Below are 27,461 nucleotides of genomic sequence, written 5' to 3' on the forward strand. Positions count from 1 at the left end.
GTTTTAAAAGAAGCATCCTAATGCATTACCTTATTTTGACAAGAATAAGAATGTATATAACAACATTCTTCTTGTTACTAATTTAATCTGATTATGACATAAATGAGATTCATATAACAACCACCACAAATTTTCAAGTGAAAAAAGATGATGGGTTGAGTAGTATTTATGAGCATCAAGTCTATGTCTAACTAGGCAAACATGCATCCTTATTTTGACCCTTGACTGAGTTAGTTCAGTTGACCATAAAATTTACCTTAGCGCTATAAACGTGGCAGAGTTGTGAAAATAATGACGGTTCCGGGACGAAAGGGTTGCAACAAAAAATAGGTCGGAGACACAGTTCGCGATACCAATGGTGCATGCACTGATTCAAATTACATATGCATATCCATAAGTATCGTGAATTTAGCATTCACGTATTTGTATGATGATTGTTCTGTGTTAGCATACGATCACCCGAGAAAAATACTTACAAAAATAACATGGAGACGTCTATGCACAATTTGTAACACCCATAAATTTCGGTAAGTAGAATTACAAGACTTTTAAGTATCTTCATTTGCTTTTATGGTTTTGGTTTTGAAGTCCATAATTTGGATGGTTTTGGGTATCAATTTTAGGAGAAAATGTTCAAAGGGATGAAAATGGGGAAAACACTTCGGCACGTTTTGGGCTACAGTGACATTGTCACTCACTATAGCACAGCGGGATCACACGAAGAGAACCAACCTCGGTATATTTGGGGATATAATGCCCGACGATAGTGACAGTGTTACTGTATCATGGCAGGAGCGTTCGGGATCAACTAGCTGCAGTACATTTCGGGCTATAGTGCCCGACTATAGTGACACCGTCACTATAGCAAGACAAGATCGCGAGAAGGGGCCACCAGCACAATAAAATCCAATTTTCAACTTATTTGAACCATTTTTTCTTACACCTACCTTTTCTCCTTCCGCATTTACTCAAATCCACTTCCCTCCCTTCATTAAAGTCGGTTTTGGAGCTCATTCAAGGAGGGTTTGTTTATCAAGAGCTTTTGGGTACTTAAGGAGTCTATAAAGAAGCCTCAACCATGAAATCAGGCATCCAAGTTCCTCTTCACCTTTCTAGGGTTTCCTTGATTTTTCCAGTTTTTCATCAAAACCTAGTATCGCGAGTTCATTTTTTACTTTTATAAAACCACATACATGTTAAAATGATGTGTCGTACCTCCTCTAAGTTCTTATTTCTTGTATTTACATTTTTGAATGATTTTGACCATCTAGATCAGATATGGGGTCAAAGACCTTCCAGCCTAGTGGTAAAGGCTTGGACATGGTATAGTCATGAACCCAAGTTCGAGCCCTGAGAGGGGAGTGTTGGCGACATTTAAGTGGGGCCATATTTAGCCTCCAAATTTGCCGGGGATTAGTCGGGCTTTGGCCCGGACACCCTTACAAAAATTTTTTTTATGAAAGCCTTATATTTGGAATTATGTTAATAAACTGAGATTATACTACTTAATGGGAGTTTGTGCACAAGATATTTTGTACTGTGTAAAGTTTGATATATCTAGATAGATATAATATATGACTAGAATGCAATTGATCCATAGGCATAGAATTCGGTCGATTTTAGTACGTTTGGGTGTTAATCCCTAAACTCTAACGTGAAATAGACATTAAGGTATGGACTATTGGAGTCGGGCATTGGTCATTGACTAATAAAATGTAATTTCTAACCTATTATAGTTTGGAATAGGCATCGGGTCTTCATAAGCATTAAGGTGTAGGCTATTGGAGTCGGACATTGGTCCTTGACCAATAAGATGTAATTTCTCATAAACGGGCTTAACTAAGTTTTGTTCATACAACATTGAATAGCGACTTACTTATGTGTGACATCACGATTAATGGCGATCGGGTCTCCCCTGTTCTTTTATGATGTGTTAAGCTCTTTCAGGGTAAGTGTGAGATAAATACAATATCAGTGTGTTTTAAAGCTACATTTCAGTTTTAAAGTGTATAACCTCATTCATTAACTATTTGTTCTCATTAGGCGTTAAACCTAACATTTTTTTCTCAAATGACATACATATCAGATTATCTTAGCGGTGAGACCTCAAAGAGTCGAGCGAAGCATAATTGCTGGTAAAGGCATTTTTGGGGTTACATTTCGAGTGTAATCGTGGAGTCACAAAATACTATTCTTTTTGTGGATTTTAGTGACACCCAAATGTAATCTATATTTCGATGTAGTGTAGATAAGCATGTTGTCGTCTAGCATCAACTATAAACTCTTACACTGTTTTCCCATTACTGCGTGATTTTTATTTATCAAGCAAATTTTCCAATTTAAGTCATCGGTTTAAATTGTCTCATATTTTAGGGGTGTTACATATTGTATTTTATCTATTTTCTTTCAAATTTAGAGATTTTTTCGTTCTTTATCATATTTTTTTTTTCTCTATTTCAAAGTAAAATTTACCATAACTGTTAGAGCATATCGTTTTCAAATTTTCAAAAAATTTAAAATAACATAACTGTTAGAGATGTTACAAATATTTGGATCCAACTGTATCTAAACTAAGACTCTGTTCTTTTGTTCGTATCAATTTTTAATTTTTTATACTGAAATACTACCGTCCCGTCCTGTCTGCGTACCAAATACTACCTTAAGGTAAGATTTGTACATCGGTTTATTTAGTTATTTAAATATTTAATAAAAACATGGGCCTGATGTTGGGCCTCAGCCCATTGGGAAGCCACCGGGTCATTACGTATACATGCGTCTTTTATCCACAGCTGCGACGAAAAGAAATCGAGTATCAACACTTGGTTGTGGATTTTTTATTCAACTTCTAAAATCTGGAGAATAATGAAAGCCGGCGGTGGATTGGTGTTCGGAGTTCCACGCGCCGCTGTTCTGCCTTCGTTATTCGTCAGCCGCCGCCGCAGTATCACATTTCGATGCTACTCTTCTTCTTCTTCTGGTATGGTGATTTGTACACAACTATCTATGAATTGTTTTTCCCGATAATGTGCACATCAGAGCTATAGTTATTGTTTCCATCAGTGTTTTGGAAGCTTTTAGCATCAAACTACTGAGTTTTTTATGTTAATCTATCATACGTGTTATTGTTGACGATTTTAGTTTTGGAAGTTTGTTAGTATTGGTTTGATGCGGGAGTTTAAAGCATCCTTAGAATGCATTTGAACTAATGAATAATTTCACTGCTGTACTTCTATATATTTTGGTTAACATTAGAAATACTTAAATAATTCAAGCGCCAATTCGTTTATGGAATAGCTTTTTGGTTGTGGTGGTGGTGGCACTAAATGTTATGTAAGAAGTTAGTTTATGTTGTAATGATGTTTGATATAACAGTTAACAAGAGGAATGCATCTTTCTTTTGGGAACAAGAAATAAGAAGCATTGATGACTGTTTTTATTTTGGTGTAAGTAATGGTGTTTTGGGGATGTTATGACTGGACATAATACTGAGTTACATCTACATGCTGGCAGAGTCTGTACATAATAGTGCTATGTGCATAAATTATGTTAATGTAGATTCCCACATTGGCTAGACTTGGACCATTTCTCATCTATATATATTGGAACCTCCCTCTTTCTTTGATCAAGGGATCTTTTGGAGATTAATTTGGGGGTTCCACATATTCTCACAGTAAGTTACATCTGTTCATGCATATGGTCTGAAACGTTAAGCCAAAATTTGTTGAACAATGCTCACTAGTCTAAATTGGTAACCTCTGGTGCACAATCACAGTTTCTTCTACACACTCATGGATGCACATGGCAACAAATGGATTTTCATTTGGTGTTTGGTTCCTTCACAGTTTAGACTCGAATTCGATCTCTCATTTTCTTTCTCAGTATCATTGATTTGTATCTAGTTATCAAATATATGGTTTATAATGTTTTGGTACTCCTCACTTTTCACAAGCTGGGAGTCTACACAGAATCAGTCCCTCTACTCTTTGGGGTAGAGATCAGGTCAGCATACAGACCCCACCTCCAGGTGGAATATATATATATATATATATATGTATATATATATATATATATATATATGGTTTGTTTGGCTTGGTTTAATGTTTTGGTACTCAAACATTTAGCCGAAATGAAGGTGGATAAAAGAACATCAGGAAAACTTCTTTGAACATATTTTTATCCCCATTTGCAGACCATGTTTCGTTTATAAAGGACATTGCTGTAGCTCAACCTCCTGAGCACCTGCATCACCTTCTAAAGATGCTTCAGGTGAGAGGTAAAACCTTGATGGAACTCTGGACTGCTTACCTTCTAAATGCCAATCACTTGTCAGCCATCCTGAAATCCTGCTACTTTCATCACTTTGTGACAGGTGAATCTATAATCTCTCCTGCCGCAAAACAAGGGATGATTCCCCTGGCAATTCCTCTATCAAAAAACAGTTCAGGTCTGTATCAAATCTAAAGACTTGAAAACGAAGTCTCATACAAATAATAAACTTTTATTCACTGTATCTGTTTCTAGGTTCTGTAACGGCACTATTGAGATGGCCAACTGCTCCACCTGGGTAAAGAAGTTTAAACTTTTGTGCAATTTTGTGGAGATTGTCCTCATCAGATAATCTAGTTTCTCCTGTACAGGATGGAGATGCCAGTGGTGGAAGTCCGTAGTTATGGAGTGTGGCTTTTGGCCAAGAATGTGAGTTTATTAGCATATTTTCGGTTGCATAGTAAAAGTTGGCTGAATGTGGTCAAGCATCTGAAAATAGAACGTGTTTGCATGATAAATTTCAGGTAGATCAATATATTCACAGAATTCTGGTTGAAGAGGATGCCAACAGTTCTACAGAAGGCATCGACGAAGTGTTTAATGCTTCAGGTGAAGCTGGTGAAAAACTATACACAAAGGGAGATTTTGCTAAATCTCGCAATTCAAATTTAGACGTGTACCTTCTCCAGAAGGTACTGAGATGATGTCTGGCTTATTCTTGATCCATATATGGTTTTTTTAGTATATATAATATTTACATACTGCAAAACTCACCCAAACTCCTCAACCCTTGACCTTCAGGGAGGTTGGATTTACTGGCAACCCAGATACCCTTGAGCCTATGACCCTTTGGTTCCATAGATGGTTTTACGGACACCTAATGAACATATGTTGGCAGGTTGGTCTATTTCCTGACATCTTGGAACGTAAAGTGGTAGACCATTTCAAGAAAGGAGACCATGTAAGATAACCTTTTGATCCTGCCTCCAAACAATCCAAATTGACTATGTTTTCTTTACTGTTAATGATCTACACATAATGATAAAAGGTTTCAGCCATGGTGACTGGAGAATTCTATACCAAAAAGGAGCATTTTCCTGGATTTGGACGGCCTTTTGTTTTTAATGCCGAGGTTCTGCTGAAGTATGAGAAACTTTGTCGTGATGAGTTGGTTTAAATTATATTGCCTGCTATTTTCTTGGGATTATTTAGGAGAATAACCCTCTGACATAAAATGCATGACCTTTTGACATATTTTGAAGCATTCTTGTGTTACGAAGAGGCATTCTTAAATATAACAAAAGGTCACACATACAAAAAATACATGTAAGAAGGCCTAAATAACCGGAGAATAACCTTCTAACACACACACACGCATATATTTTAAATGCATGACCTTTTGACATATTTTGAAGCATTCTTTGTTAGGAAGAGGCTTTTCTGTCAGGCAGAGTCGTTCTTAAATATAACAAAAGGTCATACAATAAAAAATATATATGTCAGACGATTAGTCTCCTAACTGATCCTATTTTCTTGTGTTTCGCCATTCGTGGAACTTGTAGGGTTGGGCGTAATCTAGAAGCTAAAGATGCTGCAAGAGGGGCATTGAAGTCCCCATGGTGGACTTTAGGTTGTCGATACCAGGTGTCATTATATCGCCTGCTACTTTCTCGTGCTTTACTTATGAAGTCCTCCATACTTCCTATTGTTGGAAAGTTTGATTGTAATTTTTGTTGATTTGATGCAGGAAGTTGCGGATATAGCCGAATGGGATGATGAACAAATTGAGTTTATAAAGGAAAAGGTATCAGAGGAGGTGAAGCAAGAAGATTTGAAGAAAGGGAAGGAAGCCGCTCAGGTAACAATATTTGTTAGCCATGATCGATAGTTTGCTGCTATGGAGATATTACTACAACTGAATGCCATTCGGTATTCACATATTAGGGGAATCTTTGGAACCAAAAGCATTAAATCAATACTGCGTAAGAGTCCCCCTTCTATTACAAACCCAATAATCCGTACAAATTTACAAACCAGTTTTCATGTTGAAAATATAGTGTTTCTACAGTGTTGTTTCATATGTGAAACATTCAAGACTGTTTTTTCTGCACACATAACACATCTGAACGTTTCACATATGAAACAACACCGTATAAACACTGCATTTTCACATGAAACAACACATGAAAACTGGTTTGTAAGTTTGTACAATTTATTGGGTTTGCAAATGATTATATGTCAGTAATAACTTGAAATTTTGGCTATGAAGGCAGTAAACTTGCAATAACAATAAAATCAAACCAAACATGCCCAGTGAATCCCAGTTGGAGATGGGGGCGGGATGTACGTATAACTATCTTCTACCCCAAAGAACACGGTTTGAAATGGTATTTTGAAGCATAGCATAAGATATGGTTGTGTGTATGTGTGTGTGGGGTGCAGATTTCATTAGATGAAGCTGCTTTTCTGTTGGACTTGGCATCGATTGAGGGGACATGGGATGAAGAATTGGAACGGATCGCTGAATGTTATAACGAGGGGGGGCTCCCGGAAATCGCCAAATTTCTCAAATATAGAGACTGATGAGTGAATACATTTTTGCATTGGAGGTTGGTTGGTTTACAAATGAATTGTCAAAATGTCATACAAAGAAAGCATATGTTTGATGTCGCTTTCTATATTTAGTATGTGAGGGATGTTGTATAACTTCAATTACATTTTCATTTTTGTGTCATTAGAATATCATTTCGACTTAGAATCACAATTGAGTTCCAATATTTGCTGCATTTTAATTCCAATATTAATTATAATATTAAAATATTTAATGCCTTATGTGGTTAAAAATAATTAAGATATTATTTTTCCCTTAAATATTGAGTTTTGAAATTCTCAAAAGGGCAAAATATCTCTAAATGTAATGAAGTTTGGTTTAGTTCGTATTTAATGTAAGGAAGTTTATTTTTCCTCAATTAATATAATAAAGTTATTAAATGGTCTTTAGTTTAACGATATGTGAGTCTTTGACCTCCTAATATAAGTCATGTTATACTGTTGAATAACAAGCCTTTAATTTTTCAAAAACACAGGTCTCTGCAAAGTCGCGAGACCATGTAATTTAAATGACAATGGGTTGCCTGAGATTCGAACCTGGAATTAGCCGGATGGAGGTCAAGGTTCAAACCTCACAAAAGATGAGGTGGGTGTGTGAGATTATTTGTTCTATTTACCGTATATAAATATATATACTTAAAAAAAAAAAACTTCAAGGTTTTCCTATTTCATACATAAATATTTTACCTACTATACGATATGTCACCAATGTTTATTGACATGACATTTTCCTTTTTCTTTTCTTTTTTAATTTCAAATCAATCTAATTTAAGTCATTTTAGTATTTTGCTTCTTGTGGACTCTCTCCTTCACGACCATAATCGACTACTAGTGGCTCACGATTTTGCTTGTATCACTCTTTCTCCATGGTCTCCTCCATTTTGCCTATGATTTTACTGTTTGTTCAAATCTGCTAACATTCCATTTTAATTTTTTTAAAATTACAGTTCATTTGACAGATTTCATTCTTTCAAAAAATATTTTGCAAACCAAACGCCTAGCATTAATTTAACCCTTCGATGAAAACCTGAAAACCTCTTTCTTTGATGAACGATGATGCTTCCTCTATCAATTCCTTGTCCAAAATATTCAACAAGCCATGAGTCACAATTATGAGAAGTAAAAACAGCTGAATTGTAAATATTATATGTTAATGAATGAAACGAATTTTTATCATTAAGAAATTTAATCATTATAATTTATTTTATTTTGTGAATTTGTTTAGAATTATTGTGTTTAAATTCATTTTTAAACTATAGTTGTGATTTTTTCGTCATTGTATTTTAATCATCAAAATCCTTATTAATGTTTATTTTAATTAGAGTAAATTGCGTTTTTCATCTCAGTGTTTTGTTAAAAAATATGATTTTCGTCCTTGTGATTTAGATATTACGGTTTTCATCCCTATAGTTTATAAGTTATTGCTATTTTCATTCTTATGATTTATAATTTATTGTTGTCTTAGTTCTTAGGTTTGCAGTTCTTTACTATTTCGGTCTCTTGTACTTAAAAAGGTAAGACTTAAATTAAGTTGAATTAGAATTTAAAAAAAAAAAAACATGTCAATAAATATTGGTGACATATAGGTTGGTAATTTGTTTAGGAGGTAAAATATGTATAAAACATAGAAAAAAATAGAAGTTTTTTTATATTAAATAGGAATTAAACCAAACTTTTTATTACAATTTCCCCCCCTCAAATAGAGAGGAAGTGTGTAGCAATTAGCATTTCTCGGTTTCTCCATAATAATTAGGGGGTGTTTGGGATTGCTTATTTGAAATAACTTATCATTTTCTACAAAAGCACTTATCAACTTATTATAAGTCAGAAGAGTTTAACTTCTTCAGAAACTCCTTATTACCGGTTTAACACCGATATAAGTTGTTTATCCAAACACTCAAAAATGCTTATTACCGATACCACACCGAAATAAGTCAATAAACTGTTTTTATAAGCAATCCCAAACACCCCCTTACTTTAGAAACGGATGATATTGATGTTATTCAAGAAATTTTAGAGATTATGAAAAAACTTTATTCTAATAATTATATGTTATTTTAAAATCTTTAGAAATTCTTGAAAAGTTTGCTTTAAAAAGCAATATTAAACTCTCTTTTTTTAAAAAGAGTGGGGCTGTTTGGCAATTGTTGAATGGTTTGGTGCAGAATGATTAAGTGGTCAGAATGATTATGAGGCTCTCATGATATAGAGCAAAATGAAATATAATTGTTTGGTAATTGTGTACAATGAAATCAGGGCTCTTAATGGTTAAGAGAGATCCATGATACAAAATCATTCAGAGGGTTTTAGAACCATTAAGAGGCAAACTTTTTTTTTGCCAAACAAGATTCACCTCTTAACGATTCAGATGTTGCCTCTTAATGGAACTATTAAGAGGTAAACAAACAACCCCTGAATGAATCACCAAATTTTAAAAAATATATCGTTAAAAATATTTTAGATTTGTACGATTTAAAATTAAATTTCATTTTAATACTTTGTTTAGTTTGAAAAAAGAAGTTGGATTTGAAATCGTGAGATGTCAATAAAATTCTACAATTGATAGATTTAGGATTCTCTTATGTAAAAGATCATAACATGAGTGATTCGGTAGGTTTTGATTCCTATATATCCACCCATGTAGGGCTGTAAATGAACCGAACGTTCAGCGAACCGTTCGTGAACCGTTCGGCGGGAAGTTCGTTTATGTTCGTTTATTTAATAAATGAACGAACATGAACAAAAATTTTTGTTCGTTTAGTTAAACGAACGAACATGAACAAGAGCCTCGTTCGTTCATTTATGTTCGTGAACGTTCGTTCATTTACCGTTCGTTTACGTTCGTTTATATTCGTTCGTTTATGTTCGTTTATATATTAAATTTAATATATAATCTTTTATTTATTTACTTTGAATTCAAATAATATTTATTTATGTTCGTTTAACCCGTTCGTTTATGTTCGTTCATTTACGTTCGTTTAGTATGTTAACGAACGAACATAAACGAACACGAACACACCTGATTTTTAAACGAACGAACATGAACACAAATATTTTCGTTCGTTTACCGTTCGTGTTCGTTCGTTTGTTCGGTTAAATTAAACGAACGAACATGAACAAGCCTTCGTTCGTGTTCGTTCGGTTCGTTTACAGCCCTACACCCATGTGGTACTTCATTACACCATATATATATATATATATATATATATATAGAAGATCCATCTGTATAAATATCACCATCTATATCGAGAAAGTTGTATGCCTTGGAAAAGAGATTTTGATTGATAAAAAATAAGAATTTACTTCAACCGATATGCCTTTAGGCACAACGATACATTGCATAGAAATCATACTTGGAAAGGGTGGACAATTAGCTAAAGCAATGGGTGCTGTAGCGAAATTGATTGCAAAAGAAGGGAAATCGGCCACATTAAAATTACCTTCTGGAAAGGTCCGTTTGATATCCAAAAACTGCTCAGCAACAGTCGAACGGGCCTCGTTTTGTTTGTGGGGTTGGATTGTATTTGGAGGGATTTGAAATTGAATTTCATTGATTTTCATGTTTTACTAGATTTGAAATCCCAATATTTCATTGAAATCCTACAAACATAGATTTTTGAAATTTCATTTATGAGTTTGTTTTACTAGATTTGAAATCCCAATATTGGGATTTTTGAAATCCCAATATTTCATGTTTCATGGTATTTCATAAGATTTGTATATAATAATGGTTTAAAATATGTCAAAACATTTGTTTTGTAATAATGAATTAATAAAAAATGATTTAAATATTTTTATAATTATTTATAAAAAGAATTACAATTTTTTTATAAATAATGGAATTCAATTCCATTACAAATCCCACAAACCAAACACATCAAGAATTCCAAATCCCTCAAAACCAATCCTTCAAACCAAAACCAGACCTTATAAAATCGGTTGTCATTTCAAATTCAAATCTCATAGATTTCAATTGTTTCCATCATATCTCTACCTTATCTTTTTCATTAAATCTCCCCTAATTTCTCCATCAAGCTTGGTATGTTATCGAAACAAAAAACAAACAAATATTTAAAAAAAAAAAAATTAAACTCCATTCCAAATCATACAAACCAAACCTACCAAAAAAATTCAAAATTTTCCACAATATCCAAATCCCTCAAAATCATTCCATCAATCCAAACCACCATTCGTAAATTCCATTTCTTCAAGTAACAATTATATATACATACATCACAAAAATCCATCTCTCAGGACTTGGAATAAAAACAAAATCACAATAAACCCCAAACTCCAAACCCCAACCAAGAAAAAGGAACACAACTATTCTTACAATCAATACTTGACATGATCTAATATTTCAGTTATTATCATTATTATTTATTATTATTATTATAATATTATAATTTTGAGATATACATATTACTCATCAACTATATATACTTTCTTGTTTACTTGTTACTCTTTTTCCTTCTCCACAGCAGTTTCCTCAGCATTCCACCTTTCTTCTTCTTATTTGGAACAACAGACAAGAAATTTACCAGAGCTTCTTCTTCTTCTTGATGTTTGATTCCATTTACACTTAAAAACCTCTGTGGAGCTTTCACATTTTTTGAGTTATTACCATCCATCACGATGGCCGGTGATGTTATGGTTCGAGTAATCTCTTTAGGCTTTGTGGGTTGTTGAGCACCTGCTGCATCCTCGGCCATCATTTTGTCGAGCAGAGAGATTCGTTGATGGTTTGTTTTGTTGTTGGGTACGGGTGATGATGACGGAGCTACGAAAGTTGGGTTGCAGATAACGCGATCGGGGACGGATGCGTTTCTTGGAGAAGCCAATGCCTTCAACTGTTTTCCAAGGTTTAAAATGGTTTCTTGGCATTCCGCTAACTTTTCCGAAGCTGCTATTATTTCGCGTTCCTGCAAGTAACATGATTGTAACAAACACCAAACTCAACTCGAGGAATGGATACATACAAAACCAAACCGAACCCAGTAAATCCGACGCAGAGGTAGGGTTTGGGTGGATTATTTGGTTAAATAACCTTTTGACAATTTTCTTTTAAATCCATGACCTTATGACAGATTTGAGAACGCTGGTTGCTTAAAGAAAAATGCCACTTCCATATATAAGAATGCCACTAAACTTGTCAGAAGATTATGTTGCGAAATAAATTCTCATTTAAGGTCAATAGCCTAAATAGTCAGGTCTCGGAAAAGTAGGATGGGTCCTTTGGTTAAATAACCATCTAACGTTTTTTTTTTTAAATCCATGACCTTCCGAAAGATTTGAGAATGTCAATGCTTAAAAAAAGAATATCACTTCTATATACAAGAATGCCACTAAGTTTTTCAGAAGGTTATGTTGCGAAATAAATTCTTATTTAAGGTTACTAGCCTCCGGTCAGGGGAGAGTAGGAGGGTCCTTTGGCTTTGGTTATATGACCTTCTGACAAGTTTTTTTTTCCTTGTGAATTCATGACCTTCTAAACGGTTTGAGAATGTCTTCTTCTTTCATACACAAGAATGTGTGGAAACTTGTCAGAAGGTCTGTGGATTTGTAAAAACACTTGTCAGGAGTTCATTTAGCTAAATAACCCAGAGTGGGGGGTAGAATGTATGCATATCTTTCCTCTACCCCTAGGTTTCCGTGAAGACGGTGGCTTGCAAAACAAAAAAGAACAAGAGGGCAAGCTACAGGTGCGGGTGTGTACAAATAAGAGATATTTAGGTATATAACCTTAAACGAGATTTTAGTTAAATCCATGACCTTCTGATGAGCATAAAGCCGTTTCTCCTTTAATAGACCAGGAGGTAAATGAATTTAATTAAAAACTCATTTAAGGTCAAATCTCCAAAATGGCCGAGTGACATAATAAAGAATGGGAACTCACACTTTGAAGCTTCTTTTCATCATCGTTCAACTCGCAATTTTGTATACCCTTTTCTGTCATGCTGAAATAATAACAATAAAGTTACCGAGATCAAAATTGTGTTCGTCATCGAACATTTTCATCATATTTGGTCCTAACAAAATGAAAAATGGAGGGAACACGTGTAAATCCTATGAAACACGAGATTCCATAAGATTGCGTTTGGTAAGCAGGCGGAAGTGCGAAAGTGGACATAATTAGACGGGACTGGACGGGTAAAAGTGAGGTGGGTTGAAAAGAGTTGTGAGAAGTTTTAAGATTTTAATTTGACATGGGTAGTTTAGTAATTTATCAGTCTTTGACTCGTCTAATTTTTAGGGTTTTAATTTAACATGGGTTGTTTGGTAATTTATGAATCTTTGTCTCATCTAATTTTTGTTCCACCTATTTTGGTCAGACAATGAAAACAATACATGTTTTCCCACTTAGACCCTATCGGGTCCCAATCTAATGTCACACCGAACACGAGACAATTGTTCAGCCGTGTCGCCATATACCAAACGCACCCAATAAATCAAAACTTTTGAAGTTTAAACAGCCTTTGATCCAAGCTGTCGAGGTAGAGTCTGAAAATGATGTCAGAAAAACCATAGAATTTTCTAAGGAATCAAAGAGAAAGATATTACCTCTCTGGCAGGACGTATTCATCGAGATTTCTGGACTCTGGTCCTTCACTAGAGCATCTGTTGTGATCTCGCTGCTCCTGATCAATTGATGTAGATAATTCACGAACCTCACTATACTCACCGATGGCCTCGATAAGTTGTTCATCAAGATCTTCTTTACCCTTCATTTCTCCTTCTATTTGATCTTCGATCATATCCTTCTGTTGCTTTAGAGATTCTACCTCCGTTTGCAGACTTTCAATCGTTCTCTCTGATTCTTGAAGTTGAATAACCAAAGACTCGTTCTTAGAAATTTCTGATTGCAGTTTACGTTCCAAATCCATTTTTGCAGATTCCATACTTTCCAGATCATCTTTCAGTTTCTTACTTTCTTCCCTTGATTGCAACTTATAGGTTTCCGACATACGAACTTCACTCTCGCTGCGTGTTTCATCCCAATCAAAGTGTTTATCCATTTCATTCCTCATGCTCGAGACATCTTGAAGCGAAAAACAGTGGTTCACGATCCATTCTAGTGTTGAGGTCAGCTCTTTAGCAAAATTCTCCATTTCTGCCTTCCCGTTTAGCAAATTAGTACAGCTTTGAAGAAAAGTCTCCAAAATTGCACCGAGCTCAGAAGTCTTCCATTGGAGGACACGGACCGTGTAGCCTGTGGGTGTTTCTGAAGTTTTATATGGAGACGAACTATCTTCCTTCCCAGATAATCTGATGCCTTCAATAAGTTCAATTAGCCTCTCCATTGATCTGTTCATATCAGAATCGAACACTTCGTTGCTCAGTTTGGTCAATGAGGTTTCAACTAAAGATTTTTCCAGGGCTTGATTTTCGTCACTTTTTTGTGTCAGAGCTGCTGTGATATCTGCCACTATGTCACTACATTGTCTTTGTGTTATTCTAGAATGATCCGAGATGACTTTCAGTATATTCTCGAGCCAATCTGAGTGATTTTCCAAAACAAGATTAGTAGTACTTGTAAATGGCTTGTCAACTGAAACTATTGCCAACTTTTCCATCTCGACAAAATCGTCCATCAGACCGATATCTGAAGCTCCAACAGTTTTGCAAGATGGTGCCCAAGATTCAGCCATACTAGCCTTTTCGTCACTACCTATGTCTGAGGATGAAGCAGGAATTGAAAATTGAATTTTCGACGGTTCATTTGTTTTTCGGTTAAGGAATTCCTTGAGAACTCTGTTCTCTTCTTCAAGTGCACACAACTGCTCGGTTAAAAAGTTAATCTGTTTTCCAGATGTGTCAAAGGAAGAATCCTTTAAAGCAATGGGAAAAGGGTTTGACCTTCTTCTCGTGGTTTCAATCGGATCTTTTCCCAGCATTTCAACTTCATTCTTCATCTTTGCGAGGGCAGCAGGGCCGGGCAGCCGTTTTCTAACAAGCAAACGTAGCCTTTGTGCCTCCGTTTCCAGCTTTGCGATCTTCTTGACACTCTCGAGATATTGTTTATGTGCCACTTCTGCTGTTCGTCGATTGAAATCTCTCTCTTCATTCCTGATCTCAAGCTCCTTCTCGAGCACTCGGACCTCATAACTTAAAGAAGCATTGTCTCTTTGCGTTGTCTCCAATCTACTCATAATGGCACTTAGATCAGAATCCACCTGAGCGCTGGCTGCGTGTAATTCAGCAATCATTTTTTCCTTTGCTAAAAGAGCCTTGGTCAATTGGGTATTCTCGGAACTTAGTTTGGAAAGTCTTTTATTGGACTCCGATAATTTTTCCTCTATATGTATTCTTGCTTTTTCGTATTCTCTTGACGTCTTCATAACAGCATCATGAATCCTTTTTTCTTGCTCTTCACGAACAAAACGTAGCTGCTGCATACACTCCTTCAAGGCTGCATCAACACCGTGTAGTCTTTCCTCACTCGCTACTGCCTGCTGTGTAGTTTTCTCTAGTTCTTGCTTTAGTGCTAAAACTTCCGCTTCTGCCTTCTCCCATCCTGTATAGTAGCGATAGTTTGAGCAAAAATAAGCAAATTGTGAGAATATGTAGAATCCCATTAGATTACTCTCCAAAAGAGCCCTTAACAAGAGAAGGAATGTTTCAACAAACATTAAGTAGAACTGTACCAAGTCTAGCCGATGTGGGACTCTAAAACGCGAAACGCCCCCTATAATAGTGGCTAAACGGGCACAAATTGCCCAGAACGTCGCAAGGGGGCTAGACGAGTAGAGATTGACCCAGAGTGTCGAATCCCTGGAGTGGTAGACCTTGCTTTGATTCCAGAATATATGGAACCCATTAGATTACTCTCCAAAAGAGTCATTAAAGAGAGAAGGGAGGTTTCAACGTATATAGAGTAGAAACGGTCCAAGTCTAGCTGATGCAGAACTCTAAAAACGCCCCCTCCAATAGAGTCTAGAGGAGCACAAATTGGCTAGAACGTCAGGGGGCTAGACGAGTAGAGATCACCCTAGAGTGTCGAGTCCCCAGAGTGGTAGACCTTGGCTCTGATTCTATGCAAGAAGCCAAGAATACATGGAACCATAAGCTTACTCTCCAAAAGAGCTCTTGAAGAGAGAGAAGGGAGTTTCAACATATATTGAGAAGAAATGGTCCAAGTCTAGCTGATATGGGACTATAAAAAACAAAAAAAAGCACAAGCATGTGATCTAAGAGACATTTGAATGGTTGAAACATCCACGGATTTGGCTTCAGATTTACGAGAGCACAAAAGGATGCAATTCATGTTCCAAAGCCTTGACTCTTGATTATTTCATATAGTTAAAAATAAAAGGTTTTCGTGTTGTCATTTGATAGCCGCATAAAGACAATGTATCACAAATAAATAGAAACAAAAGCTAAAGTAGTTGAAGATGTGATCAAAACTAAAAGACATGGGGATGATAAAATCAACCCGGGTTGAAATCCTGCCATCTATGTATACACTTGTGGCCAATGAGAGATTTAACTCAGGGTTGCAGGCAAAGCCTACAGTCGCAATTTGCCATGGGATAAGTCTACACGAAGCCTGGAATCACCCATTTCCACTAAAGACAAATGCCAGTTCCTAAAGCTTAGGAGTGTCGGATGACCAATCCCATATGGAGAGAAATGTAGTTGGATAAACACAAAATTGTAAATGACCTTGAATGGCTTCTCGTGCAATGTTTGTTTGCTTCTTTGCAATGTCATCTTTAGCATTAATCTCAGCAAGTGCCGCCGAAAGATTCTCATTTGAAACATTCAAATTCCTCTCCAGTTCGGCTTCATAAGCTAAAATACCCTGCAACTACAAATGAGAAGATCGTTAGAATTGTGTGTGGATGGTAATTTAGGACGTGATGTGATAATGGCATCCATATGAATATGCTTGTCACCCAGGAATAAGTCCCGAGTAGGATCCCTTGCACCCGCTCAACCAATTATCGCACGTGGGACCCTTTTTTGGTATGTAAGGTACACCCGCTAAACTTTGAGGGGGTGCTCTGAGATATTAGAAAATACGAGAAACATCAACCAAAAAACCGAAAAGAGTCCCTCGAAATCAACCAAAAAAGCCGAAAAAATACCTCTAAAACAACCAAAAATTTTACAAAATCTCTCCAAATCAACCAAAAAACTTAAAAAATCACTGAAAAGATGCAATTCAGCTAAAAGCACATCCAGCGACTTTGTGGTCCTTTTACCCACCTTAAAGGTGCACCCGCTCGGCAAAAAACCTGGGTTTGCGGCTGTTGTAAACAGTGTTAAATTTTATACAAAACCAACAAATTCCAGAAAAAAACCAAGAAAGCCTACTTTACAGGTAGTTTTATGCTGCTAGTTAAAATCTTGGTGCATATTACCAATTAGTCCAACTTACTTCCTAAGAGTCTGTGATGCCAGATATCATAGAAATCTGTCCCAAAAAACATTAAAAAAAATTGAGTCCTCGATTCCCAGCAAAAAAATGCAGCTCGTTTAGGTATATAACCTCAAATGAGATTTTAATAAAATCCATAACCTCCAGGTCTATTAAAGAAAAAATGGTTTCATACTCATCTGGGGGTCATGGATTAAATTAAAATCTCACTTGAGGTTCTAAATATACAAAAAAGGCACTTTCAGATTTTGAGGTCAAAAGAATATAATTTGATACTTGAAACTTAAAGACCAATTATTTTCATATATGAGAAACAATAACACTAAGTTAAGTGTCATACAAGCTATGCTGTTACAGCGGTCAAAATTTGAAATTGCGGTCAGAACCGTGATTTGATATAGCGGTTATCACGATGGTAAAGCGGTGATATAACGGTCCACATAGAGCAGTTCATGTAATCATTACAATTATAGATAAATGTATGAATAGATGCATAACATAATATATATTTTGAAAATGAACATAAGAACAGGTGAATAGAAGAGATGAGAAATCGGTGTTGGAAGACAACGTTGTTGTGAAGAGAAGATGCAAAATATAGATTGAAATAGAAGAGAGAAATAGCGAGCTTACACACCAATATTGCAAATGAAAATCAGCCCCCTAGCTCGTAATCCCTTAATCGACTTCTCTAAACCCTTTAAAAGGCCAACTGAAAGCCCAACTCCTAATTGTGGTTTTCACACCGCTATTGCAAGTCAAAATGCGGCCCAATTGCGGTGATTAGCGCCGCTATTAGCGAAACCACTATTTCTCACCGCTATTTCTTCTAGGACCGCTAACCGCTATAGCACCGCAATTAACAACATAGCATACAAGTAAAGATATGTTAGCATTAAAAGCTAAAGCATTTCCATCTAAGTATTGAATTATGTGGTTAAAGGTAACTTCGGGATTATTTGGTGCAGAATGATTAAGTGGCCTGAATAATTAAGAGGCTATGTATGATTCAGTGCTAGATAGAAAATGATTGTTAGGATTGTTATGAATCAACAGTCTGAATGACGTAAAATTACCATTTTACCCCCATTCTTGTGTTGAATAAAACTTAACGTTTGCAATAGAGGCGGAAAATAAGATGGACAAGCAAGAGGAAGAAGCTTTATCTACCTCATCTTCATTCCCTCTATTCACCTTGTCAGCTGCAATCATTGTCTTCTCAATCGATTTTTTCTTCCAAAGCCATGACTTGTGTTCCATCATTTGAGCAACGCTAAACAATGTGTGGATAACTTAAATCACATAGGGATCTGCCACAGTAAAGAAGGAACACTCGTTATAAACCTCTTTTAAGAATCTAAGAGCATCTCCAAGGGAGGTTCTTATAAGAACCCATTTTTTGTATCTTTTCTTGCCACATCATTCAGAACTCACCAAATTAAAAATATACATACAACTCCACGATACTACTTCTTATAAGAACCCCTTTTGTGGGTCCCATGTATTTTTTTCGACATCAATAATTATATAAAAGAAACTATTAAGATGTCATTTCACACAAACATCAAGGTAAGAACCAAGATTCTTGTACAAGAACTCCAAGGATGTGAATGTCTTATAAGATATCTCTGCAATGATAGTTCTTATAAGAACCTACACTTTTTGCTTATAAGGACCTCCAATTGGAGATGCTCTAAGCTAGCGAAGGTGAGAATAATGCATGACTTGCTGCCCCGGAGACAAAAAACAATTAGACAAACTCAGAGTCAAATAATGCAGAAATTGCAGGATAATTCTTATCTGTTATTTGGACTACCTCTTGACACTTTTTCTCCAGTTACATTCTCAATTATTTAGCCGGTCTGAATTTCTTCTTTTTCTGACTATCCTCTATGTGAAGTCTCTTTCACATAGATAAAAGCTAACATGTTTCTGCACTGCAGGGCTCATAAGATGCATCGGTCCTCGTCTATTTGTCACAGCTATTTAATCTTGATTAATCACTAAAGCTTAGAGCTAAAGGAAGTAGATGTCATAAATGTATAATGACAGATCTGCCTTATATCAAAGTCATCAAGTGGTGAATGAGTTTTTTTCTTTGATAGTTTGAAATTTCATTGCTATTTTGTAGATTTTATTTTATTTAACCCTGTAATATAGTGGTGTTACTTTTTTGGTTTATTGAGAATAATAAATTATCATGAATTATTCTTTGTACCTGATTTCGTGGAATTTTGATATGTTAGCAACACGTCTTGACTAATTTATGGACTCGTTTAGCCTAATCAAGCTTTTATTACTAGAAAGATGTGAAAAGATCCTTGTGGGTGGATCATGTTCGCTGAAACTTGTCTTACGTCATATTAACATTGTTGTTAATACTCACCTTCAAGCATAGCATCATCGAGCTGTCAAGCTATTGAGTTGTAGACAATCACTTGTTAATCATGTTGTTGACGAGTTAATTGTAATATGCGCAATGCTTACCAAAACTTCGAACAATAAATAGAAATGCATTTATATGTAAGTTGGTATTTACTGGTTTGCATTGCATCGTAAGGTTATACACTGCAATAACTCCAAATCATCTCTTATAAGCTTATGACTTATGAGCTTCTCTTTTTTACCATTAGTGGGTTCATTTTCCTCAAAAGTAGCCCTCTATCTTGATAAATCTAACATCAACAAGTTTTACCTGTTGCATCAAAGTCACCTTCAATCTAATATTATTATTCATATATGCGTATAAAATAGAGTAGCAAATTCACATAAGACTAACAAAAAAGATCATTAATAGTACTTCAAAACATTTTGTCAAGTTACAAGCCTACACCAGGGGAAAGGGGCTGCAAAGTGGGACCATATCCCAAGTGCTAGTTAGTACCTTGTTTGAATAATAGGGCTTCTTAGTTCAATTAACAGCAAAAATGATCCTTTTTTTCTTCTGTAGAGTTAGGAAATCACACATGAGGAAGTGAAACTTTTGTTGATTGTCCATCTGACTCACCCGTGGTAATTCACAAGCATGGAACATGTTATCCATTTCTCTCAGTGAGAATATCTGAAATCTTTTGTTCTCAAACAGTAATTTCAATATATATAATTCATTTCAGGGGCATAAGTCAAAGAGAGAGAGCTACTTTGAGGAAAATTAACTCACTAATGGTCAAAAAGAGAAGCACATAAGTCACAATAGATAATTTGGAGTTATCGTAGGATATAACTTTACAAAGCAATGCAAACCAATAAATACTAATTTTCATATAAATGTATTTATGTTTTAGTATTAGAATTTATAGTAAGCTCTCAACATTATCAGCAGATGCTTGTCTACAAGACTGCTACTCAATAGCTTGACAGCCGGGTGACACTTGAAGGGGAGTGTTAACAAATAAAAACAGTGATAATATGATACGCCCACACGGATCTTTCCACATCTCCCTAGTAATAAAAGCTCGATTAGGTCAAATGAGTCCATAAATTAATCAAGACGTGTTGCTAACAGATTAAAATTCCAAGAAATCAGACAAAAAGAGTAAATTCATGATAATTCATTTTTCTGAAAAAATCTAAAAAAAAATAACACTACTACACTACGGGGAAAAAACATCAAATCTACAAAATAGCAACCGAATTTCAAACTAACAAAGTAAAATCAATAAAATGGACGCAGAAAATATCAAAAAAAAAAAAAAAAAACCATTAATCATCCCAACTACAACAACAATAACAAAAAAAAACACTTTTTTGCGCGGTGCATTTTCATCGATCATCGTTTCCGTATAAATGAAACTAAAACTCAAATCTGAACTACAAAGAACAGCAAGCAGAAACGAATCGAAAGAAGAGCATGCACAAATCACAATGAAGTATTGGAAATACGAAGACCTCATTCGTATTGTAAACATAATAAAATATGAGTTACGATCTTACCGACAGTCGACGGTGCACCGACGGGAGCATTAACCGGCGACAAATAAAATCAGAGCGGAAATAGTGGAGAAGAAGTGGAAGCACCAGTGGGAGCTGGTTTCTAGAGAGAGAAAGAGAGTAAATGTAGTTTGCAAGTTGTACGATATATAACACAGTTTGGAGAGAGAGATTTGCAAATCGAGTGGAATCTGACAGGTACGTGATGGAGTCGGGCCGGGTAGGGCCGGGTCAAATCGGGTCAGATCCCTATGTGGCACTCATTATTTTTATAAATGGAAAAAAATTTATAGTTCCCAACTCCCAAGGGGGAGGGGTTTTGCGCATATATCCTCCATTTTTAAATTATTTATTACAAAATAATTATGTTATTTTTTTTATTAACCTGAATATCCAACTCGTTATGCGAGTCGATTAATCTTAGAACGATCACATGCTTTGCAGATAACCCGGAGTCACCGTATCTGAACCTCCGTGGCCACAAGAGAATTTTTATTCCTCCTTGGATTTGAACCTGAAATCTCCTATTACTTTTGACCTTTGGAGTCAAGCTCAAACCAATCAGACACTACCCTTGTGGTTTAAAAGTTTAATTATGTTATTTTTAGGAAGAAAGGTTTGGTGTTTGTTTTATTTTTTATCTATTAAGTTGACTTTAAGTATTAATTTGTTTGGATAAATTAATTGGATGTTTGGTAGTTGCTTAATGGTTTAGTGTAGAATGATTAAGTGGTCAAAATGATTAAGAATCTCTCATAATAGTGCAAAATGAAAAATAGGACAATGGTAATTTTGGAAAACGTTCCCACTTAAAGCATTAAGATAGGATATGCTTACTTAACCTGTTAAGTCATTCCAGATTTTCCCCATATATTTTCAAAATAACACAAATCTTTTACTCATTTTAAATATTTCAAAACTATAACTAAATTACTATTATTATTGTTTCAAAAGGCCAACAAAATGTTATAAGAAAAAAAACAGTTCGACAAAAGATTATGTAAGCTACAGAACCAACCCGAAACGCAATCTTGAAAATGAATTGATCGAAACCAAACAAAAAGAATCAAATCAACCCTTGAAATTAGGTACTCCTACCAAAATTAAGGGGGTGTTTGGGATTGCTTATAAAAACAACTTATTCACTTATTCCAGTGTGACAACGGTAATAAACATTTTTGAGTGTTTGGATAAACAACTTATACCGGTGTTAAACCGGTAATAAGAAATTTTTTAAGAAGTTAAACAATTCTAACTTATAATAAGTTGATAATCATTTTTGTTATTAAACATAACTTATTTCAAATAAGCAATCCCAAACAGCCCCTAAGTAGTCTTCATAGTACCCTTTGTGTTTCTAGCCTAACTAAAAATTACGAGATTGAGATAAGAAAGTTGGATTTACGATTCATAGCTTCCACATAACAGATCGTTTTCGGATTCTTCTTGAGATCCACTTTCACAAACGAACTCAAATTCCTGCAACGTTTAGCACCGTGTCTTTCCTGACTGTCAGATCTCGAGACAGGTATTACGTCGTTTATTTTGCTATTTTGTCGGTGTCAAACCAGCAAACTTGGTAGATTAAAAAGTATTTATGTAACAAAAACATGATATTATATTTATAAACATAAACATAAACGTGTTAACATTGTTTTTAAGTATCTGATTTTTAATTAAAATATTATAACGTATAAAATAAATAATAGAGTGCAAAACTTAGGTGAAAATTAATATTTGTATAATAAAAATGAAAAATGAAAAATGAAAAATAAAAAAATAAAAAATAAAAAACAATGATTAATAATTTAATATCTGAATTAATGAGCAATAAATACTTTTGAGAAGAAGGGCGGCTACCTCAACCGGACGGCCATCGGAACTTGTGGGTGGGAGCATCAAATCGCGGAGTTGTGTCGGTTTCTATTGACTCAACGAGAGTCATGATTCATGTGTTGACCCCCTTACTTTACTATACTCCCAGTCTCCCACACCCTCATTAATCTCACTTTTTGTTTACTATTATTTTAGTAATTATAAATTTGGTCTATCTCGTCTATTGAAATTAGAAGGGTATTCGTATAATGTATTGAGATACATCTTGATTTTAATATTTTATTATATTATTTATCTCAGTTGATGTTATAATATGGTCTTATGTGATTTTGAAAAAACGATAATGTTTTATTTTTTAATAAAATGTAAATTTGAAGATATCATAAAAACTTGACAAAAATATATCGATATTAGTATCAAATTAACTATTTAAAATTTCTCATTTTTTTGTGTAATTTTTTATTCAATTTTTTTATTATAATTTAATTTAGGTTCAATAACAAATTAATTTATATTTGGTTTAATAATATAATTTTCTTATAAAGATAATAATTAAATATTTTGTTAGAAGTCAGATAATTATCCTAATTATATTTTAGATTTTTTATATTTTAAAATAAGATGTTTATCCTTTATTTGATTATGTTCATCCACAGTTAGTTACACGAATTCAAACATTAAATTTTAATAAGTTGTACTTATGCATAATTTATTTGTAATCTTGAATTTTAAGTAATATGCATTAATCTACAGTACTTCATGCATAAAATATGGTTTTTAAGAGTTTCTGACAAATGTTTTATAATATAGTATAGAATAACAGTTTTCATTTTTATAGTTTGAATTTAAAAGTATAAGATGATTATTATGGTTTATAAAAAAACATTTTGACTGCAGTTAAATGAGAGGTATTTTTGTCATTTTATCGAACTTTTGTTTTTTACTCAATTAAAATCGGTTTTATGATTTTGATCCTTATAGTTTTTGCTTGGGTAAAAGACAAAAAAATTAGCCAAAAGAATGAAAATGCTTCTTAGTTAATGGAATTTCTTAATGGCCAGTAAAAGAGAGATCAAATAAGGACGCCTTTGCAAAAACGACGATAATCATGTTGTAATTTTGAAATTGGAGATAGATCCCTTTGTCTCACAAATTCTTTATATTATTCTCTAAAAAAAATAAAACAGTAAAAAAAAACTCAAAATTTAAATAATTCTCTAAAATTTAGGGGGTGTTTGATTAGATATATTAAACAGTCATTAATGAAATTGAAAATAAAAATTTGTTTAGTTTTATATAATATAATGAACACATTTTCCTACAAAGCCCAATTTTTCATTATTGATTAAACTGCGGATGATGAAAATTCATTCTTATTTTCATTTCCCGTCATTTCCAGTTTTATTCTCCTAAATTAACCAAACAACCCTTAATGTGAGAATAAATAAATGATTTTTATATTATTTGTTAATGAGATTGAATTATTATTATTTTATATAATTTTTTTAAATATGTACTAGACGATAAAGTTATAAAATATTTTAATTATGTAATTGTTGTTGAAATCTATTAAATAAACAGTTTGTTGGAGTTGAATGTAATTTATTTTAGATATTTTAACTTTTAGTTATCTATTTTAGATAAATTGTATAAAGTATATCGTAATTTGTAATTATATATGCATTTTCATTTTTTAATGAATCATTTTTGTTTGTCAAATGATTAGTTTGATTTGTATGAATGAGATTCTTTGTATGAATCTTGTATAGTATTTAATTCAATAATTGTTGATGAGACGATTGATCATTGTTTCATTAATCGCTCACCCTTATTTCAATTGCCTTTATTGTTTTGATAATTATTATTGACCATTGTTTCATCAATTGTTTGTCGCCATTTTAATTGTCTTTATTATTAACTATTGTTTCATCAATTGTTCGTCGCCTTTTTAATTGTTTGTCGCCTTTTTAATTGTCTTTATTATTGACTATTGTTTCATCAATAGTTCGTCGTCGTGTCGATGTGTGGAATAGTGTATGTAGTGGCGGGGGTGGCATCTTACGTCACCGATCTCAGTTGAGAGTTTATTGACTTTACTGTACAGACTCTCACATTATTCCATCTTTTAGGCGGCGACTTATTTGGAAGACAGTAATCTGGATAACTCTTTATTCAATTTAGAGTTATCATAACAATCAACCCATTTCGTGTTAGACAATCCAACAAGTGGATCGACTTTATGCTCTTCAAATTGGGTTGAATTCCAGTGATAATGGAAGTTATGATGAGAAATATAAGAAATGATCTCCACCATTGGATCAATCATAATTGAAAAACAACATTAATGAGATGCATCAGATCAATTATAGTGAGAAGCACATATCAAGGGTTGGAGGTGAAATTAATAAAAGGTCTAGATCCCTTCGTACGCTTCTCACTTTAACGTTCACTCCACGCGATCCTCGTCTCAACTTCTTTCCTTCCATTGAATCTCAAAACGTGCAAAGAGCTATAACATGTTGTGGACGAAGTGATGTGAGGTCAAGTTGGATGGTTAGTTTTTAGTCGGGATCAATTCTCACGAAAAGCATAATTTATGGGATGGGGTGAGATTAAAAGTGATCAACGGTCCAGTTTCCTTCATACGCTTCTCAACTTAACTTATATTTTCACACGATCCTTCGTATCGACTTCTTTCCTTCCAATGAATCTCAAACATGCAAAGAACTATAATATATCATGGACGGAGTGGTGCGGGGTCAAGGGCTGGATGGTTAGTTCTTAGTCAAGTTCAGTGTTTGCGAGGCCATATTCTTACTGGCTCGACTCTTCGTCTTTCCGTTTTTCTCCTTCTCATTAGTTTTTCTTATTGTTGTTTATTGGTTATTTCTATCTCTTGTAGAATATGTTGTCTTCAAATAAAACTTAGGAGCCGTTTACCAGACAATTATCCGATAGTTGTTTATCGATAAAACTTAACACTATTATTTACTTACGGTGTAAGATTTTAATCAACCAAAACGACATCATATGCAACAATTTACCCGGTAAGCGCTTATCGTGGTAAGAGTCGTCGCCCTCACTTATCAGGTAAGACTCTTGGTCCTTGTCTCGCTCTTACCGGGTAAGATTTTCGGTTCTTACCATATTCATCCGATAAGGTAATGTTATTTGATAAACGTTTACCCGGGTAAACGTTTGGTAAATGACCCCTTACACTCTCTTTTTTACTCTTGTTTCTTGGTTTGTTGTATAATACGTTGCTTTGACAATAAACATATATCTAAAGCTACAATTTATTTAATACTAGAAGGGTACTCGCACAATGCAGCGAAGTATATCTTCATTTTGATGTTTCACTTCATGTTTTTGTCTCTGTTGTATAATACGATTTTATGTGGTTTTGAGAAAGATAATGGTTTTACAATTTAGTGAAGTAATTTAATTTTGACTTAACAATAAAATTTTATAAAGATAATGATTGTATTATAACCCAATAATTATCTTAATTATATGTTAGATTTTTTATAATTAAAATGAGATGTTTATACTGTATTTGATTATGTTTATCTACAGTTAGTTATACGAATTCAAAAATGGAGCTTTAATAAGTTGTACTTACGCACAATTTATTTGTATATTAAATTTTAAGTAATATGCATTAATACACATTACTTCATGCATAATTGTTTTTAAGAGTTTTTATAAAATGCTTTATAATATAGTATATATAATTTTTTTAGAAATCTTTATAAAATAATTTTAAAAATGGTCAAAGTTACATTCATTAAACTTAAATTTATGCAATAAATTATCATAAATATATTAATAACGCATTAAATCACCTGAAGATATCATATAATTACAACAATGTTTGATGTACAAATTAAAAAAAATAGATATATTAATTCTAGCTAAGGTAATCAAATTTGACTTGGTGGGCAATCCTAACCGGTTCCACATGGATCGTCTATAAATACATCAATGTGAACTGAAGGGATATTTTTTTGGCTCAATTGATGGCTGGTACTAGCGGGGAGGCTTGAGATCCAACTCATGACATGCTGCATATTTGGGCAAAGTCGTATTATCTATTTATCAACCGAGCTACACATCAATGACGTAATCAAGTTTGAATAAAAATATTATTTATAACATACTCAAATAGTTATATTTATGAAAATGATTTTCATTTATAATCACTTTAAAGCATTGTTTGACAAATATAAGCTAGCTTATTTTTTATGTACATGTTTGAATGACCATAAACTAGCTTATAAGCTACATGGAATAGTGTTTTAGGAGCTTATTGTGACTTTTTTCGATTATAATCCTTATTAATATTAATTATTATTGATTACTATTAATAATAGATTATTATTGATTACTATTAGATAAAAATATATTATTACTGTTAATAAATAAATAAATAAAAATA

General features: G+C 34.0%; 2 protein-coding genes across 2 annotated transcripts; one reads left to right on the plus strand and one right to left on the minus strand.

Moving 5' to 3' along the window:
* The first annotated feature begins 2,795 nt into the window (after positions 1-2,795).
* Positions 2,796-7,041, plus strand: LOC112515301. The gene is made up of 11 exons (XM_025122029.1): positions 2,796-2,977; positions 4,190-4,273; positions 4,370-4,444; positions 4,522-4,564; positions 4,638-4,695; positions 4,791-4,958; positions 5,165-5,227; positions 5,315-5,409; positions 5,829-5,910; positions 6,014-6,124; positions 6,709-7,041. The coding sequence occupies exons 1-11, from the start codon at positions 2,863-2,865 to the stop codon at positions 6,847-6,849; spliced, it is 1,035 nt and encodes a 344-aa protein (XP_024977797.1). The 5' UTR covers positions 2,796-2,862; the 3' UTR covers positions 6,850-7,041.
* A 4,285-nt stretch (positions 7,042-11,326) lies between these two features.
* On the minus strand, positions 11,327-21,269 carry LOC112515581 (filament-like plant protein 7). The gene is made up of 6 exons (XM_025122475.1): positions 21,191-21,269; positions 18,428-18,567; positions 16,540-16,684; positions 13,438-15,391; positions 12,773-12,833; positions 11,327-11,798 (listed from the first exon to the last, which is right to left on the minus strand). Exons 2-6 carry the CDS (start codon positions 18,518-18,520, stop codon positions 11,328-11,330), a joined length of 2,724 nt encoding a protein of 907 aa, XP_024978243.1. The 5' UTR covers positions 18,521-18,567; positions 21,191-21,269; the 3' UTR covers position 11,327.
* Positions 21,270-27,461: the final 6,192 nt, after the last annotated feature.

Source organism: Cynara cardunculus, assembly GCF_001531365.2.
Source record: "Cynara cardunculus var. scolymus isolate 2C chromosome LG 7, CcrdV1, whole genome shotgun sequence".
Taxonomy (NCBI): Eukaryota; Viridiplantae; Streptophyta; class Magnoliopsida; order Asterales; family Asteraceae; genus Cynara; species Cynara cardunculus.

Coding starts and splice junctions, on each gene's coding strand:
- LOC112515301 (XM_025122029.1), top strand. CDS start 2,863: ATGAAAGCCGGCGGTGGATTGGTGTTCGGAGTTCCACGCGCCGCTGTT. Junction 4,274..4,369: donor AAAGATGCTTCAGGTGAGAG/GTAAAACCTTGA, acceptor ACTTTGTGACAG/GTGAATCTATAATCTCTCCT. Junction 5,410..5,828: donor AATGCCGAGGTTCTGCTGAA/GTATGAGAAACT, acceptor TGGAACTTGTAG/GGTTGGGCGTAATCTAGAAG.
- LOC112515581 (XM_025122475.1), bottom strand. CDS start 18,520: ATGATGGAACACAAGTCATGGCTTTGGAAGAAAAAATCGATTGAGAAG. Junction 15,392..16,539: donor TGCACGAGAAGCCATTCAAG/GTCATTTACAAT, acceptor GCTACTATACAG/GATGGGAGAAGGCAGAAGCG. Junction 11,799..12,772: donor ATGAAAAGAAGCTTCAAAGT/GTGAGTTCCCAT, acceptor TGTTACTTGCAG/GAACGCGAAATAATAGCAGC.